We start from the raw sequence: 19,214 nt of genomic DNA, 5'->3' as shown, positions 1-19,214 counted from the left end.
TGTTACAGCATAGAAATTGGTGTTTCCCATCTATTTCTGTTAACTACATAAGAACTTTTCATTTCAGAGTCTTGCTCTGAATTACTAATTAGCCCTATCACAAAAAAAATGATTTTCTTTGTTGTTTTCTTAATGTGTACATGGATAAAAACAGTATTGGTCATTCTTTTCTTTCTCATGGCCCTTTTTCATGGGCCATACCTGATACTCTAATCATTCAGTGTCTTAAACATTTTTAAATAGCCTTTTAGTTGTTTCTTTTCCTGAACTTAAGACCTACCCTTTATCTTATCCTGGGGAAAGTAGTGGTGAAGGAGAAGGGAGAGTGGACATTGCTAACAGCTCTCCTTTTCCTCATTTAATCACTGATTGCAGTAATTTATCACCCGGCCTTGGAATAGAGTGAAAAAAAGATTCATCTTGGAGTTAGAGATGAAAATCTTCTCCTGAGATTGACCTGTGAAGTGGTTTTATATATTCATGTTTATAGATAAGTCCTATGTTTGATATGACATAGAATATATAATGATATAAAAGTATTTACTTTTAAGGTTTTGCTTTTAATTCTAAAATACCCTGTGGGGAATTTTAAACTTTGTTGAACAATTTCATGAGACCTAAGAAAAACCAAAATAAGACAAGACAGGAGAAAAATGTAATGGGGGAGAGAGTTCTAGCTCTTAATAAAATTGAGATCTGTTTTCCAGATGTACTCAGAGGGCAGTGATATTGTACCTCAAAGTAATGAGACTGCTCTTCACTACTTTAAGAAAGCTGCTGACATGGTAAGACCTCATGACTCAGTGTATTGAAATGTGTACCATATTGCTATTATTTTAATAAATAAGTTTATTATATTGAAGGATTAATCATAACCAACTAATACCATAAATTATTGAAAGCATTTATTTAAATGATTCATGTGAATGAATTGACTAGAAAAACATTCCCAATAAAAAGCAGTTTAATTTTTTTTTTAGGAGATTATTGAATATTAAGTCTCTGTCTCAATTTCATTGAGAAGTTTCCTGATCAGGGAAATAGTGATTTTAGTAATGGAATTGAGAGTTATATAATTTGTCCTATTTGTATTGCAACTTGAGGTTTAAAACTTACATAACTTGGTAGTTTTGATAATCATAATACATAATTTAGGCTTTCTTTGGCCCAAAGAAAACTACGTATGAATACTTAAGACCCCATACACCTCCAGTGTTTACACTTATCTCTTCGCGAACTACACGTTACTGTGCTTCCAAATATCATTTGAGTATTTCCCAAAGGAGGGCTGTGGCACTTTTTTAAAAGATGCCTTGTGTCCCTCTGAGTTTAGGTGAATTCCAGATTTTTCTCTTTTAGGTCTCAAAAGAATAATCATCTTTGCTCCATGACACTTGAGTAATCTTAAGCATATCTTTGTCAATTAGTCCCAATATTGGTTTTATTAGTGGTTGACTCTACCCCATGGCATCTTCCTTCTTTATTGGCAAGGGAGGTTACCAATGAAAACCTATCCAGAAAAAGTTACCGACTTTTATTTTAGAGATGAAATACGTTAGTCATGTTTTGTTTCATAAATTTATGAAACAGATGGTCGTAAGGTAAGTCACCAAAATTTAATTCTAAATGAATTTACTATTTACTCTTTTTGATCAAATTATTGAAAGCCCCCAGTCTCTAAAAATCAGTATCATATGTAGCCTGATGGGAAGGTGAAAATTCTGATTTGCATTGAAAAGTGCTAAGACATGTTTTGCGTATGCTTGTAGATTATTTCTTTTGCAGTCATTAATTCTTGCCTATTTATTTTTTAATGAATCCTTTCACCCTTTTGTCTCTGGTTTGCAGGGCAACCCAGTTGGACAGAGTGGGCTTGGCATGGCTTACCTCTATGGGAGAGGGGTTCAAGTTGTAAGTTTCCAATCTGACATTCTGACTTTAACACGCAGTCAGCTGGTGAGGTAGGGGAGTATTCCTTCACTAGCTTCCAGTTAGCCCAGGTGAGGTTATTTCATTCTAACCAAAGCTGAACCTTGTCCTGTTGTCTCTGAGTTTGGTTCCCTACCACCCATTGACCCATACCCACCATTCCAAGTGCCTTCTTAGAATGGCTCTGTCTCTGGCACTTTCTCATAAAGGTGTGAAGCTGTTTCTCATTCTTCCATCTATGCTCCTCCACCCTGTCTACTCTTCCATCTCTCCAAGACCTAAACATCTCCCTACTGCTTCTTCACTCAAGCCTGCGGAAATGCTTAAGTCCCTCCCATTTAGGAGGGACTACCCTTTGCCCTTCTAGCTACCACGTCTCTTCTGTCCAGCCCTTCACTGCAAAGCCATGTTTCTGCAGAGAATGAACTATATTAGCTGCTTCCAGTCACTCTTTAGATCTTAGCAGTCAGGCTTTTACCTCATGTAACTGCTCTATGCACGTCACCACTAACCTCCGAAGTGTCAACTCTAGTTGACATTTTTTGGTTCTTTGTCACTTGAACTCTTTCTTCCCTGGAGTTCTGTGACTGTAAGCTTTCTTGGTTTTCCGGGCCATTGCCTCTCATTCTTCTTTCTGTGCTGCTTCCTCAGTTGGATACCCTTGGATTTTCATTGCTATCCTCTTTTCCCCTCAAATGATCTCTCCAAACAATATGTTCTTTTAGTTTGGGCCTGAAACTAAGAGCTAGGTTTAGGTTTCTAATCTACAGGTATTTTCTAGCACAAAAGACAGTAATGTGGTCTCATTTTGATTCCTCCTAGTCATTTTAGGAAACTAAAATTCAGTCATGATCTTTGTTTTAATTTTTCTCTATGGATATGTATGATATTTGAAATCTAATAATCATAGGGTGTTTGATAAGCTACACAGGGAAGGAATGGATAAGGAGAGGATAATTTTCATTACTTAATATTAGAAAAAGTGAGATTTAAAAAGGATTTGCTGGTTAATAGAAAAGATATGACTGTGTTAATCCTGGCCTTGTGTTTCACTAGTGTCGTTGATGCTTTCTGAGAGCAGACATACCAATTGTTTCACAAAAACTCTATTTGCTTTTCTTCACAGTTGTAAATATCCCCCTATGAATTAAAGTATATTACCATCTTTATATTTTAAAAAATTAGAAGGTAATTCTTTCAGTGGCTCTTCAAGAATATTTTATGTGCACTTTAATTTTTTTTAATGAATGAGTCTAACTTCTTTTTGAGCTTTCTCATCATGTGATCATGTAACCTCTTTTTCTACAGAATTATGATCTGGCACTGAAGTATTTCCAGAAAGCTGCTGAACAAGGCTGGGTGGATGGGCAACTACAGCTTGGCTCTATGTATTATAGTAAGTAATTAATCTAATGGAATTAATGATGGATACACCAAGATCTAAATTACTTATTTTCTACTAGCTGCCACTGTGATATGGAAATGAGAGCTTTTGAATTCGGGCTGATTAATGTTCTCCCAACTTAATGACTTGTGCATCTTGTTTTCTCATTGTAAATTATATTAGTCTGTATTAATAGATAAATCTGTGTTAATAAGATTGACATCTTTCCTGAGTAAGAATTCTGAATTTCGCTTAGTTTATGAAAGGCTTAACGTAAGGCTTCTTATGCAAAGCTTTGCTGATGCTTCAGCTGAATCTTGTTTGAGACTACGCCTCACCTGTCGTGTGATTTTCCTCACAGATGGCATTGGAGTCAAGAGGGATTATAAGCAGGCCTTGAAGTACTTTAATTTAGCCTCTCAGGGAGGCCACATCCTGGCTTTCTATAACCTGGCACAGATGCATGCCAGCGGCACAGGAGTGATGAGATCGTGTCACACCGCAGTGGAGGTGAGGGCTTTTCTTGTACACAGGAAATTAATTTGCCCAGTAGGAAAGTCTCCCGTTTTATTTCTGGTTTTCTTTGCATGATTTCCTTAGAGTAGAAGCAGACTCAGCCTGCGAGCATAGATATACTGAGGGGAGACTCGGAGAGTCTATGTGTTACTATCACATTTATTTATTTCATTTGTCTCTCCCTACTAGAATCAGTGTTTACAACGTCAGAGATTGTTATCTGCAGTCTCGCCAACACCTAAGATAGTATCTGAGACATAGTCATTGTCAAAAAAGTGTGTGTTAAACAGATGTTGCAAAGGGGAATCTAATATCTCCCAACTGGAATTTTTCTTCTTGAGCAAACTCATAACTGGCACCTCAGAGTGACATTGATAAATGTTTAGAAGTTCCTAAACCTCTCTACACTTTGGTTTCCTCACTTGTAAACAGCGGCTATTAACAGGACTGACCTCATAGAGTGGTCCCTCATGAACCTCCTGGGAGGATTAAGCAAGTTAATATACAGACTATACATAAATCACTAGAACAGTGCCTGGCCAGAGTAAATGGTATATAGTTGTTTGCTGTTACTTTTGTAAAGCTGTTCTAAAGACTAAGAGAAAGCTTCAGATAAATATCCCAGACTTTTATATATATGTGATAAAACTGCCAGAGATTCAAAGAACAAGCTTAGCAATCACTGATAGCCAAAGTGCAAAAATGATTTTCTGGCATATCTTATTTTTTAATTGACATTTTTTCCTTTCCTGTTCTCACAGTTGTTTAAGAATGTATGTGAACGAGGCCGCTGGTCCGAGAGGCTTATGACTGCATATAACAGCTATAAAGATGGCGACTACAACGCGGCCGTGATCCAGTACCTCCTGCTGGCCGAACAAGGCTACGAAGTGGCACAAAGCAATGCAGCCTTCATTCTCGATCAGAGTAAGGTTCATTTGAGTTCTGCCTTGGGTTTAGAGTACAAGGGTTCGCCTCAGGTTAACCTGTTTAAGAAGAAAAGCCACAAAGAAACTTTTTTATTGCTGTAAATAGAGCTTAACACGTGCTGAAGTTATTTTACCTCTGATCTCTAAGCCTTCAAAGTTTCATAATTAGAATTGACAGTAGGAATAGATTTGACATTCATCATAAAATTAACTGCTTTAAATAAATACATTTTTCAAAACACAGCAGATACAAAAACATTGCCTTTCCAGCAGTCTGTAGGTCCCTAGAAGTGGCTCAGTGGCTGGTCTCATTATTAGTTCTGTGGACACAACGTGTTTCAGGGAGTAATGTTGTCCTGAAGGCACTGATTCCTTGGAACTCAGCATTTTATTCTAATACTTATATGATTTCAATACTTTTTTCATTTAATATTTGTTATATCCCAATTCTTGTTTAAATTATGCTCCGCATATCCACCCTAGTTTGCAAACAAAGCCTAAAGGTCTAGTGCCTTTCCTCACATGGCTGATTTCTATTCCATCTTTCCCTGTAGGAGAAGCAACCATCGTCGGGGAGAATGAAACTTACCCCAGAGCTTTGCTGCACTGGAACAGGGCTGCCTCTCAAGGTGAGTGGTGGGTTAATTCTAGGATAAGAGTTTCACCTATGCACCTTTCTTTATGTTTTTTACATTTGGTTTTGTTGTGCTTTTTTATCTCCCATAAAGATTAATCATGTCGTTTATCACCTTAAAACTAAGCACAGATACTATTGCTTAACTTGTTTACATCATGATTGGTATTTATTCTTAAAATGAAAGTTCTAGTCCCAGAATTTCTAAACTGAATTGCAAGGTCTTTGTACTGGACATTGATATGCTATGGTTTACTCTCTGGTTTTTAGTTTGAGGCCAGTATGTTGTGTGAAATGAGAATTGAATAGAATGTATAGTAGAATATTAGTCTAAAACCCAGAAGATTCTAATTTCGTTTGAATATTTCTTTTCGCGCAAACTACTCAACATTGTCTGCCTATCCCTTCTCCGAGCCCAAACAGTGGTCCACTTGAACTGTTTTAATGTAAATGACATGATGGAATAGAGCGCGACCATTTGAAGCCTATTATTAGTGACACTGAGAGTGCCACCCACCTTGTTTTATTTCTCCTTGACTATTACAAAGTCTTCTTCAGAAGAGCGACACTTCTGGTTTAAATTTTTACTGAATTTATAGCTTAGCTGAAGGATTTGTTATAAAGTTTGTGTACTACAAATTAAAAGTCTTTTATGTAAGCATGTTAACAGGAGGAGAAATAATCGTTCGGTCTGTGTTAAAAACACTTTATTTATTGGCAGTTTTCATTTAACTTTTGTTTAAGGCTATACTGTGGCTAGAATTAAACTTGGAGACTACCATTTCTATGGATTTGGCACTGACGTTGATTACGAGACTGCATTTATTCATTATCGTCTGGCATCTGAGCAGCAACACAGTGCACAAGCTATGTTTAATCTGGGGTACATGCATGAGAAAGGACTAGGCATTAAACAGGTGAGCATGGCTTCAAGAAGAATGTTTGAATACTATAATTGTGATTCGGGGAGAATGTCAGCATTTTTATAGAAAACAGGCTTTCTTTGGAATATGCTCAGATTTTAGGTTCGAAGTTATGACACAGTTGTGTAATGCTTCAGAAGGCTGCCCTTGCATCTCTCTCATCCTCGAGCACACACACATTGATATCCACACTGTCATTTAGGCTGTTAAGCCAGAGACTCATGGAAGTGGAACTGCAGTGCTCCTCTCTCGATAACTCCTTGTTTGAGAAACTGTCCATCTTCACCCAAATTCTATTGTTTCTAAATTATTTTGAAATGAATTAAGATGTTTACTACTGATAAACTGATTTCTGATTCTTATACCTTCCTAATGAAGTCTAACGTTCCTTAGACCCATAGTCTTAAGCTTTTCCCTGTGTACCCTTAAAAGAATTTTTAAAAACTATGTTTCCTCTTGCACATTTTCAATTTGACATTTAAAGTTTTTCATCATAAGTTTCAAAGGGTCTAAGTTATAGGTATTTTAAACACTAACTTTTTAAATAAAATGACTACACTAAATACCAAAATAATTTGATACTCCATTATTAAATTGTTAAAAACACAGCAAATTCATTAAATGAAAATTGTATCTTTTCCTTTTCTCCCTGAATTTACAGTTTCAGTCCACGTTCTTATAGGATTGTATAGTAATGTAATGTTTTTAATGCTTAGATCTTTTACCGATCACTCTCTTGTACTTATCTGAAGCAAACAAGTATATAAATTCAAATTTTGAATTTTATTTCCTGTGATTATAGGCTCTAGGTGTTAAGAGAAATTCTTGAGAAATTATTCGTCATAGTTGGCCAATTATTGATATACTGTTGATCAAATCAACATAATATTATAAATTTTGATAAAATTTTGCTTTTTGTTTTAATTATTAACAATGTATCTTTAATGAGATGAATTAAATTTTAAAAATTAGTTTAAGTATTATAGATTTAGTATTAATTCTATTTTTCATTTTTATAAATGTATGATTTGAAGTTTGTTCACATAAGTAAGTATGGGAATGGGAAGAATTTTATCATATCAAGGTCTCTTAATTCTTGGAACTGCTTTAGAGTTACTTGCTCTGTTGGTCAGTTCAGGCTGCTGTAACAAATACCATAGACTGGGGGGCTTCAACAACAGACATTTATGTCTCCAAAAATTAGAGTAATCTATCATTCAAATTGTTTTTAATGATTTGTCACCTGACAACTTGGTTACATCGCCCTTCAATTTTATTGAAAACAAAGAATTGGAAACTAGAGATATGCAGAAAGATGTGTTCCCTGATCCCTGAGGTCATTATGTGTCTGGTGAGGGCCCACTTCCTGGGTCGTAAACAGTGGTCTTCTCACTTTTGTCCTCACATGAGAAAGGAGCAAGAGAGAAGCAGCAAGCTCTTTCGAGATTCTTAGGACGCTAATTCCATTCATGAGAGCTCTTCCCTCATGACCTCATCCAATCCTAATAACCTCTCAAAGACCTCACTTCCTAATACCGTCATCTTAGGGGGTAGGGTTACAATGTCTGAATTTTGGAGGGACACAAACATTTACCCCATAACATATGCCAAAAATTAGAGTAATCTATCATTCAAATTGTTTTTAATGATTTGTCACCTGACAACTTGGTTACATCGCCCTTCAATTTTATTGAAAACAAAGAATTAGAAACTAGAGATATGCAGAAAGATGTGTTCCCTGATCCCTGAGGTCATTCACTTTCTCAGTTTCTGGGAGGAATACCTAAAAGGTGTTACCAAAGCTTATCAAATAGCTTATTACACCCCTTACTCTGTCACTTAGAGACACTTGGTTGACCTAAGGTGCTTCAAGGAAAGTTGTTCATTTCATTTTGCTAATGCACTATCTTTTGTCAAAGTGCTTTTTATTTTATCACATTTAAATATTAATTTTTATTCCAATATGTAAATTTTGATGGTTTTCCTTTATGTTACTATTAGATACTTGAATACAGTTTTGTCAAGACTCGGGAGCTGCAGGCTGAGTGCAGTCTATGGAAGATCCCCGCCATGTAGCATAGTTATTCAAGCCTCTCCCCATCAGACCAGCCAGCCGGGTCAGACTTCATTTCTATCAGAAAGTCTGACTTCATTTATTAATTCAAATAAAATTAATATGTGTTTGACCAATATAAAGATCACACATATGTTATGGTTTTTATGGGATACACTTAGTAATAATTTACTGAAAAAATCAAAATTCAAGTTTTTATAATAGGTTATAAAACAAGAAAATCAGTGTTTTTCTCATCTCATAATTTGATTTATAATGTAACAATCTATAGCTTATATAAATTCTTGTAAATAAAGACTATGAGAAAAGGCATAGTATTCCTTTGATAAGAGTAGGGGGAAGGAACCCTGAGGTTCAACTTTTAAGAAAAATTATATATAAAAATCAGAATAATTCCATTAGTTTTTATGACATGATCACCTTTTCCTATTTTTTTACTATTTTTTAAATGAAAGAGACATTCATACTACTAAAAACTAATCAGTCCAGCATCTGAAATAACTAGAAAACCATTAAGTATTAAATAAGATGAAGCTTGCTTATAATTGGAATATATAATTCAGGATATGATTGATAGACAAGATTTAATTACCCTATTGAATCATCCACACAGAGTCTGTTGTCACATAAAGTTTAATCTATGATCTTGAAAAATACAGCACTCCAAAAAAAATTTGTAATGTTTCTTTAAAACTCAAAGACACTAATCATACTGCTACTGTTGTTTGAAGGTGCTCTTCTTTGCAATAACACACCCAAGGGACAAGTATAGGGAATAACTGAAAATAACTGCTTATATTTAAACATGTGGAAAAAGTCATTTTTAACGTTAGCCTTTCTTTCCCATGTCTCCCAGGAGTTTGGTGTTCTTTGACAATAGTCTGGGCATGGAAGAAGTGAGATTGTTAAATGAAAATTTCACAGCTCCCACCATCCCATTTTCATATATCTGAATGCAGAACGCTCTAGTCTGAGCCAAAATTAATAATGACTTGTTTTGCCCTTTACAGAAATATGTCTAAGACATGGGAACACACGATATGAGTCCCTTACTTTGTGCAGGTACCCTTTGGAAAATCTTGAGTATGTCTTCCCCAGTTTGAAGATCACTGCTCCAAACTGAAACCAGGAATTGCTTACACTGACTGAAGTTTTAAGGAAAAAATTTAGGAAAAAATAAACTTGAGGTTTATAGATCCTCCCGGGAAATCTTCAGATTAACAGTGTTATACAGGGACCGTCCCTGTGGCCAAGTGGTTAAGTTCTTGTGCCTCTGCTTCGGCGGCCCCAGGTTTCGCTGGTTCTGATCTTGGTCGCAGGCATGACACTGTTAATCAGGCCATGCTGAGGTGTCCCACAGAGCACAAACAGAGGCACTCACAACTAGAATATACAACTATGTACCAGGGGGCTTTAGGGAGAAGAAGGAAAAAAAGAGATTGGCAATAGATGTTAGCACAGGTGCCAATCTTTAAAAGAAAAAAGTGTTATACATAGATATATTGCTGAATCCAGCACATCTGCACAGCAAATGGGATGTCAGATGGGAGGAACATGAGCTAAGTCTTAAATTTTTTCAATTCAATTTTTCAAAATTAAGCAGTTAGATAATTAAAGAAATATTACCCAGTTAAAGCTTGGGTTTTTTTCTTTAGGTAAGGGAAATTTTAAAATGAAAACTTGAAAGGTAAAATAAGTTTTCCTAATATATAAACTAAATAATTATTTTTATTTATTTTAACAAGAAATTGATTTTGGTTTATTACCTATTTTATAGGATATTCACCTTGCAAAACGTTTTTATGACATGGCAGCGGAAGCCAGCCCAGATGCACAAGTCCCAGTCTTCCTAGCACTCTGCAAATTAGGCGTTGTGTATTTCTTGCAGTACATACGGGAAACAAATGTAAGTGGTCCATGCCTCTCTTAATTAAAATACAAATGATGTAACCTTCTCAGTCACGAGGTTTGTATTTAAAAGAGAGGGGAGGGGAGGAGTGTCCTGCAAGTGTCTGGTCTCTTCCTTCCGTCCCCTCAGGTGAAGTACCAGCAGACCTCATCAGGTGAGGGATGAATGCAGCCCAAAGCAGTCCAAGTTTTCAGGTAGCATTTGACGGGGCGGCTCCCAATGCTAAAGCCTTCTTCCTAGATGCAGATATTTTCTTTTTTTTTTTTTTTTTAAAGATTTTATTTTTTCCTTTTTCTCCCCAAAGCCCCCGGTACATGGTTGTGTATTCTTCGTTGTGGGTTCTTCTAGTTGTGGCATGTGGGACGCTGCCTCAGCGTGGTCTGATGAGCAGTGCCATGTCTGCGCCCAGGATTCGAACTAATGAAACACTGGGCCGCCTGCAGCGGAGCGCGCGAACTTAACCACTCGGCCACGGGGCCAGCCCCAAGATGCAGATATTTTCTGCATTAAGGAAAACTGAGGCTAACCCAAGGCAATTTGAAACAGTGGTTAACTAAATTCAGTAAACAGTAAGTCAGATGACTGCCTAGCAGTGACTCAGACCAGTCACTTAAAAAGAGAATTTTTAAAAAAGGAAGAAGAAGTAGAACCTGGGAACTTGCCCAGGCTCTTGTACTTCAGATTCTTCTGATAGTGAAACGTTGAAACACCACCGGAATTTTGTCCTCTAAAAATACCTTGCATTATTTAAATAAGCTAATAGTAGAACCTAGCTAGGAGATGAGTTACCCATTCCTTTCAAAACTGCCAGCTTTAGTTACCAGTACTTGTGTGTAGGTGGCCTTGGTTTCTCCAGTTGTACATTTTGTTTTCAGTACCTGTAGTTCCTTGTAATGGATTAACGGGTGCAGCATTTAACTCTGAAAGTCCTGAAATGTGTGCAAACACAAGGGCTATTATAATTTATTCCAGACCAGAAAAGAATGATGTTTCAACCTCTTGTTAACCTCTTTCAGAAAAGGTCGATATGCCATTTCAGCATTAGAATCCAGAACAGGCTTTCCCTCCTACATGACACAGATAGAAATGTAGTCCATGCTGCTCCTGCATCTATAAAGAGAAATTCGACTTCTTGCTTTTGCAACCCTAGCCGCGCTACTGAGGTCCTCCAAGTACAGGGCTCCAGAGGAGTGGAGATGCTGGACTCTGTCCTCCCAGTTGCTTGTACATTTGTAATGTCAGATTTATAATTGCTTGATAGCGTAAGTCGTGGTGTGCTGTACCCTCTCTGCTAATTGAAACGATCTTTGTTCCTTTAATTAAAAAGCTAACAGTGTAGCAGCCTGCTTTCTCTCTCTCAGGACTATTTCAGATCCTTGTTTCTCACAGTTTTTATCACTAATAAACTGTTGATTACGGTCTAGGATTCAGTCATGCAATATACTATACTAAGTAGGTTATATCTTTGTTTTTTTTTAATTCATAAGTATAAAGAAGACAGTAAAATGCCCCATACTCTTACCACCTGGATATTCCAATTACAAAAAAGAGTAATAACTATTGATGGTAAGAAAGTCACACAGAACAGAAAAACACAAACTCTCCCATCACAGGTCCCTCCCCAGGAAACACAGTTATTAGTTTCATGTAATTTTTTCCCAGAAAAATTTAGCACCTGTACCTATGAAAACATTATGGGGACCTTTTACATGTAATTTTATTTAAACATAAAGGATTATACCCCATATTTACTTTCTTTATGGGTAAGTAGCAGTCAGAAAATAGCAGGAATAATTTAAGTGACACTAAAGCAATTGAAATATCATAGACCAAGAACATAACGTTTAAGTTCAAATTCAGGTGTTAAATATTTAGTTAAATCCTAACTAAAAAGCATTATTCATTCAGCTGTCGAACATTTGAATTCTTGCCATCTCCAACTACAGGGGAGAAGTAGTAAAATACCCCCGGCTGTCATTAGAACAGTGGTGTGCCAGCACAGCAGATAGGTGACGAGCGTGCCAAGATGCTGGGGGCTTTTCCTCTTGGTCCTCCATCATCCCCAGTGTTCCTTTCAAGTATTTTTCTGTGAAAAATGGTTAGAAATTAGTGCATTTGCTTACTGATGGAAAGAAACCCTGTTAGACACTTTATATAGTGTTACGAAATCATAACTAGTTCCTGAGACACATTATTTTGAGTTCCAATTGAAAGCTTTTAAAACCTCTTCTTAAAAACACAGTGTAAAATGTTTCTAAAACCAGTTATTTTAATAAGTTCTGTATCTCTAGTTTTGATGTAACTTTCCTAGTTCCTTCTCTGACATTTTAGTGATCATAATGATTTTTATATTATTCTCATTAAGATTCGAGATGTCTTCACCCAACTTGATATGGACCAGCTTTTGGGACCTGAGTGGGACCTTTACCTCATGACCATCATCGCGTTGCTGTTGGGAACAGTTATAGCTTACAGGCAGAGGCAGCACCAAGATCTGCCTGTACCCAGGCCTCCAGGGCCACGACCAGTGCCACCACAGCAGGAGGGCCCCCCAGAGCAACAGCCACCACAGTAACAGCCACTGTGTCCAGCCTTGATCAGTGACAACCAAGGAAACTGTTTGCTGAGAACATTTGCGTTTGATTTAGGACTTTGGATCAGTGGCCACCTCCTGGAAGAGGCACAAGGAAGCATTGAATTCCTAAAGCTGCTTAGAATCCGATGCCTTTATTTTCAGGGATAAGTAACTCTTACCTAAACTAAGTTGAATGTTTGTTTCAGTGCCGTATGGAATAACAACTCTCAGTGGCTTCCCCTTTTTTTTTTTTCCCCTCTCCCCCTGGAAACATGTGTGAGACACTCAAAGTAATGTCTGCTGTATCCAGCTCTCTTTCTTGGGTCCTTTTGGTCATTCTCTCAATGTGCATAATTTCTTCTATCAACCATCTTTAAGGTCTCATGCATCGACACTAAAAACTGATCAATGTAAAAAGGAAAACCCAGTCTGTTGCAAGTTTAACCTTAACATATTTGAAAGTCTGAAAATAGAACTTACCTTTTAAGTAAAGAAAAAATAGTCTTCAAAGTGTTTCAAAACTACAATAACAGAAACTTCTACCGAGCCACATGCAAGTCGACATATTCCGCATATTTGTTATTTTAAAAGGGCAGGTTGGGAGGTTTCTTATTACTGGTATTTGTCATACTTTGTACCATGCTTCTCTCCTTCAGAGACTGAAAGGCCTTGTTAGAGTTTGATGTGAACTTCACTTCTTTGAAACGGAATATATATAAAAAATTGTGAACTGACTCCTTGAGCCAGCATGTGAATTTGCCCCACCTACTCAGTATAATTTGCTTGTTTGTTTTGAGTATACAGAGCCTTAATCTGGAAGTCAGGATAGAGTAGGTGGGAGAAATCAGAAAACAATATTAAAGAACTCTGGGTGGGGTAGTAAATCAGAGACACACTTTCCCCAAAGTTGAAGCATTTGTTCCCAGGATTTATTTTACTTTGCATTTCTTATTGCAAAAGAACAGAATCACCCTCCTGAATTCTTTAAATATGAAATATTATTGCCAAGATGTGGCATACAGTGACTACCACTATAATACTGAAACTCAGAGAATCTAAGATGCATTAAACTCAGCGGTTGCTAAGCTCTCACATTCACCAGCCGCCCCTGGTAACGTTCAGAAAATCAAGGCTGTTACACTTCAGAATTGTCAGGTTAAATTGTATGGAAAACGAAAACAACAACAAAGACAAATGAGAACTTCATAAATCATACAAATGGAAAAGTTGAAACGTAAACCGAAAGGTGTTTCTTTTTATTGTCAGATGGTGGTATTCACCAGCCTGTATCCAGTCGGAGACTATGTTAGTATCTGAGCAGGCTTATATGCTTACTGACCTCAGTCTGTTTATATCAACCTCTATACTCTTTTCCCATAACCCCTCATCTGCCAGAAGACTTGAAGAGTTTATTACCTGTAGAGTTGTAAGACTTTGGTTTTTGAAGTTGGGATTGTATTTAGAACTAGATTTAATTAGTCTATAATGAACATGAAGGCTTTAAATGTGAAATTGTATGCTTTTTTGGTTTAGAGTATTATGAGAAGCCTGGTCAGGAAACTTTACTCCTAGATAATTGCTGCCAAATTTGCAGGGGTGGTCACGGAGAGAACCATGTGGATAAAAGCATATCTGAAAGGTAGGAAATTCTACCCTCCAAAGTGTAATGTCGCTTGGGGTAGCTCTTGTCAATATTCAGACTGATTTGATCTCGTACACTGAGAGACGTGAGTGCAGTTGGTACGATATACTGGCGTCCCCACCACTGCCTCGTCTCCCTGCCCTTCAGAATAAGTCTGATCCACGGCAGCAGCCACGCTTCATTTCGAAGGAACTGTTGTACTTTATTTAAAAGTTTAAAAACCCTTTAAGATGACTAAACTTCCTTTTTTTCCCTCCCCTGTCCACCTAATTTCTCCTTTAGCAACATTTTTATCTCTATCTTTACTTCCCTCCATTAGTACTTGGAAAACACATTTCCTGAAATCTTTCCCCACCTAAAGCTAGATGGGAAAGCGCAGTCTTGTTGTTCATGCAGTTGCAGACTTCCTGTTGGTTTACCACTCGCCATGTCCTTTTTATTATTAATATTCCAAATAGCTTTTTCTTGGCTTTTTTCCACCTCCTGTTTTATCCTGGGTCATTTGCTACTAGAAATTTGAATGGTATATTTCAAATAACTTAGTTCCTATGGCTTCATGACTTCAGTCCTCATGCTCACTCACAATGCTTGGCTCCCTTTTTCTGTTCATGGGACATGATAGCAAATAGGAACTGGGTTTGGTGTTTCTCTTAAAATAATGCTCAATACTTACCTAATCAAATGGCATCCATTTGAATAAAATGACAATAACTAAAGCTAGTTAATGTCAGTGACATTAAACTAACTCCAGGATTCAGGAGTTTTAATGTTAGAATTTAGAGTTCGCAGATAGAGTGCGGCTTCATTTCTCCATGGTGGCCCGTCTCTCCTGATCCCTTTTATAGTCTGTCTTCCTGCCTCAAAGCTGACGACAGCAGTACTCTCTCAGCTGCTGTTCTCTTGTGCGTTTGGTTTATTGGTTACCTGTTTCAGGGTCTTGAGAATATCTGTTTGGCTTCTCTTTTATGTTACAAAGGTAGCATTGGTCTTGGGGTTTTTTTTCTTTTTGTATTTGCAGTTTCTTTTTCTATTTTCTGAGTAAAGCTTATCTTATTTTTGGTTAATATTCAATGGCACAGAAAAAGTACATCAAAAACCACCTTTTTTTCCAAAATTCATTAGTTAGCACTTCTGTGAGAATAACTTGTGAATGGTTAACAGTAATACTCTTGAGGATTTGTTACCCTTGTGCATATAAGTTAATTTGTGAGTTTTACTGCTTAGCTGGTTTTTTCTGTGTACCATTGGGAAGTTTTAGAAACTTCTGCCCATAATCTGGCGATGATCTGATTCTGATGCTTTATAAATAAGGAGCTGCTGTTGCCTCCAGGAAACTATTTTGTCTAGGTTTTCTTTTTGTTTTTTCTGCTTTGTTTTCCCCTCCTTTCTGTGCTCCTCATGTTTGTTCTTCAAAGCAGCGTCTTGGAGGTATGCATGCAAGCCTATAAATGAAGACCACAACTCTTCACGTGTGTAGCATGTGTATTATTGTCTAGCTACATCTGCAAAAACCTTCCTTTACAGAGGTTTGGACTGACGTTTCACATGCACATTTCAAAACAAATGCTTCAGTAAACAGCCCCTTTACCTGCCAAGAAGAGCAACGTGGGCTACATTTGTCCCAACGACAGCTAGTATTTGTTTTGAAAGTGAATTTAATCTGTTACACAATATTATGACTAGAAGTGTGCAAGAAATAAAGCAAAAGGAACTTCTGAATTCATGAAAATATTTTTCACGAGTCATTGCTCTCAAATGAAAATGTAAAATTTCTGAATATCATATTGTCTGAGGCACTACCTGATTTCTGAATGTGTATTAGGCATTGACAAGAAGCTAAATTTTTCCTTCCGGTTGGTATTTCAAGAAAAGTGGAAATACCCCAAGTAAAAATGTTTTATTTTTTAAAGTGACTATTTGCACAAGTAAAAATCCGATTTTGTGTGCATGACAAGAATGTCTTGGTTATGTGCAGGGAGTCATCTCACATGCACTGTTTTTCCTATTAGGAATGACAAGCAAGCTGACACTATTGTCTTTGATTTAAAAAAAAAAAATCATAATGTTGATATGATCAAGGTGTAACCACTATCAATATTTAGGAGAAGTTTAAAAAGCCCATAAACTGGCATTGGAAGGAACACCACGGTAGACTTTTGTAAATTTATTTTGTATGTAATTAAATGCAGTATAAAGGCTGGTGAAGTGTAATATAATTGTGTAAACAAATTCTGTTAATAGAGAGATGTACAGATTCATTTTGTACTGTATCTTGAAACTTGTGAAATAAAGATTCCACCTCTGGTCCTCCTGTATACTATAATATTAGTCCCACGACCAAGCAGCTTTCCAGTCAGACTTTTTTTTAAACCTGAATGATTGAATTTTTAATGAACCTTTTAAGACTTTCAGAAGCTTCTGGAAACATTCATTTGGGGCACCGTGAATCCATCTTTCATTCACTTTTAACTCCTGAAATTCAGATTTCTCTTAAGTTGAATTTTGCCCTATGGAGAATATGAATTTGCTAAGAATTGTTACCATTTTTTTAATCTGAGATATTTGACCTGAATCAGCCTGTGATACATAGTAAATATGCCTCACTTTAATCCTGATTGTAGTAAAATGTATCTAACGTTTTGATTTATGCAGTTGCCTTGTCCCAGAAAGTTTTTAAGGGGGCTTACAGAGCTGCATAGTATACAACGATCAAATTTACGTGGGATAATTCAGATGATCTAAGTAAAGGGGAAATGCAAAAGAAAACAGTATTAAACTGAGAGTGAACTTCGTACACAAAATGCATGTCAGAAATGGGCTACCGATCTGGCCCAAACTTCCCCGCAGCCAACTCAAAAAGGAAATTGAGCTAAAATGTTCCAGCTTAGAAGCATCAGATCCTTGGATTAAAAGTCTGAACGATGCAGACTGTGGCAAGTGAGAAATTGGACCTCAAATTTTACTCGTGGGAGCACAATCACCCACCCCAGATGACCTTGACTGACCTTGGCTAAAATAAAAATTGTGGGGCAGTCAGATGTCAGAGCCGTAACATCAGCAGTTCGACCATTCAACCTGGAGTTGGAGTGCGGGATTCACCACTTAGCGCCTTTCTGACAAGTCATTAAAATGAGTCTTCACTGGATGCAACTTGAGGAAAAACAGCCTCTCTCCTTTAACTTCCTTGATGACACTAATTTTCATTGGTTATACCAGCTTTGAAATTTGCTTATACTATGTTACAGCATGTATATGAATATGTACAAGTGGAAAAATTACAAGTAATTTCTATAGTAGAAAGTGAAAAAAAAAAAAAACCAGGAGAAGGAAGATTCTTTTACTTTTTGGATATCTTCCAAATACTTGACTAGTCAAGTAAAAATAAAATGAGCTGTAGAATTGACCAGTTCAAGAGGAGGTGCTGCTGTGTTACGGGTCTTGTATATTTCTTCCAATTTCATCTCTGCCACCCTTTCTGATGTTCAAACTATCAGATTGAACAACCTTATGATTGGATCCTGAAAATTCTGCCAACTTTGTAATTTATGGTTAGTAGTAGACTTTGAGCAAAACGCTTGATTTTCCTAGTGCCCAGATATTTTTTATCTGGATTAATTTCTTTTAAACATGACCTAAGATTAATACTGAATTGTGTATTAAATCTGATGGGGTTCAGGGCAGGCCGCCCCAAGATGGGCCACTCTGGTATACAGACTGTTTCGAGCTGAAGATAATAAAGGCTCAAAAGACTCAGGAAGAGCATCCGACCTTCCCCCTACAAACTGTGTAAAAGACTTGAACATAGAAGCAGCTCATATCATGTGACAGCTATAGTGTGATGGAAAATAGGTGTGATAAAAGGACACCAACAAACCCATTTTGGGGCCTACCAAAACCTGTTTAACAAACATTTGCATTCCATCTCTATGTAAATTGTTTTCCTTCCCTTTGAAGTCCCAAATCACTACCCTAATGTCCTCCTTGTCTGTAGCTGAGGGTACTTAAACAGGCGGACTCAGCCAGATGGCCGAGTTACTCAGTTTCTTCTGGGTTTCTCCCATGTATACACGCTATTAAATTTTGTTTGATTTTCTCTTGCTAACCTGCCTCTTTGATTATTTAACCAGCCATAAGAACCTTAAGGAAAAGTGGGGGAGAATTCTCTCACTTCCCTGACAAATGCCACTTCTAAAAACCCCACATAATTTTTTCTAAAGTAAGTTGAGTAGAACATGGTCGGTTACTTGACTTCAGAACATTCATATAAATATTTTCTGTTGTTGCCCAATCCAGTGTCCTTTTGCCTTCTCTCTGCCTCCCATTAGAAAACTGTTAATTAGCCTGTCAGAATTGAAAAGAATTTCTCATAAGTCTTGTGAGTATTAGATATGAGAGTCAAGTACCGAAACAAGGACTCTAACTTTGAAAATAAAGACGTCATTGAGTTGTGCGTGATTTAAGATTTACATGTGAACAACAGAAACCTCCATTCTTAGAAACAGATTTATTTCAAGATGTGAAAGCGCAGCTGTGGGTTTCAGAGTTTGCATCTGGGTTTCCCCACGCTTCACCCAGGCCTTGCCTATAATTTTTTTTCTTAGGAAAATTTGATTAACTGAGTTTTTTTGTTCTAGATGAAATCTTTTGAGACAAAAACTAATCCTGATTGTGCAAGGGTGGAGGGGGAGGAAGTGGAGGG

General features: G+C 37.0%; 1 protein-coding gene across 1 annotated transcript in view; it reads left to right on the top strand.

Annotated features, from left to right (window-relative positions):
* The window catches only part of SEL1L (SEL1L adaptor subunit of ERAD E3 ubiquitin ligase), a 50,604-nt gene extending 37,342 nt beyond the window's left edge, over nucleotides 1–13,262 (top strand). The window contains 9 exon segments of the mRNA NM_001317264.1: nucleotides 708–785; nucleotides 1,849–1,911; nucleotides 3,238–3,325; nucleotides 3,675–3,823; nucleotides 4,591–4,756; nucleotides 5,313–5,387; nucleotides 6,137–6,309; nucleotides 10,167–10,295; nucleotides 12,664–13,262. Of these exon segments, the coding sequence (NP_001304193.1) occupies nucleotides 708–785; nucleotides 1,849–1,911; nucleotides 3,238–3,325; nucleotides 3,675–3,823; nucleotides 4,591–4,756; nucleotides 5,313–5,387; nucleotides 6,137–6,309; nucleotides 10,167–10,295; nucleotides 12,664–12,873 (1,131 nt within the window). The 3' untranslated portion in view covers nucleotides 12,874–13,262.
* Nucleotides 13,263–19,214: the final 5,952 nt, after the last annotated feature.

Source organism: Equus caballus, chromosome 24 (assembly GCF_041296265.1).
Source record: "Equus caballus isolate H_3958 breed thoroughbred chromosome 24, TB-T2T, whole genome shotgun sequence".
NCBI lineage: Eukaryota > Metazoa > Chordata > Mammalia > Perissodactyla > Equidae > Equus > Equus caballus.
This window is presented reverse-complemented; position numbering and strand designations above follow the sequence as displayed.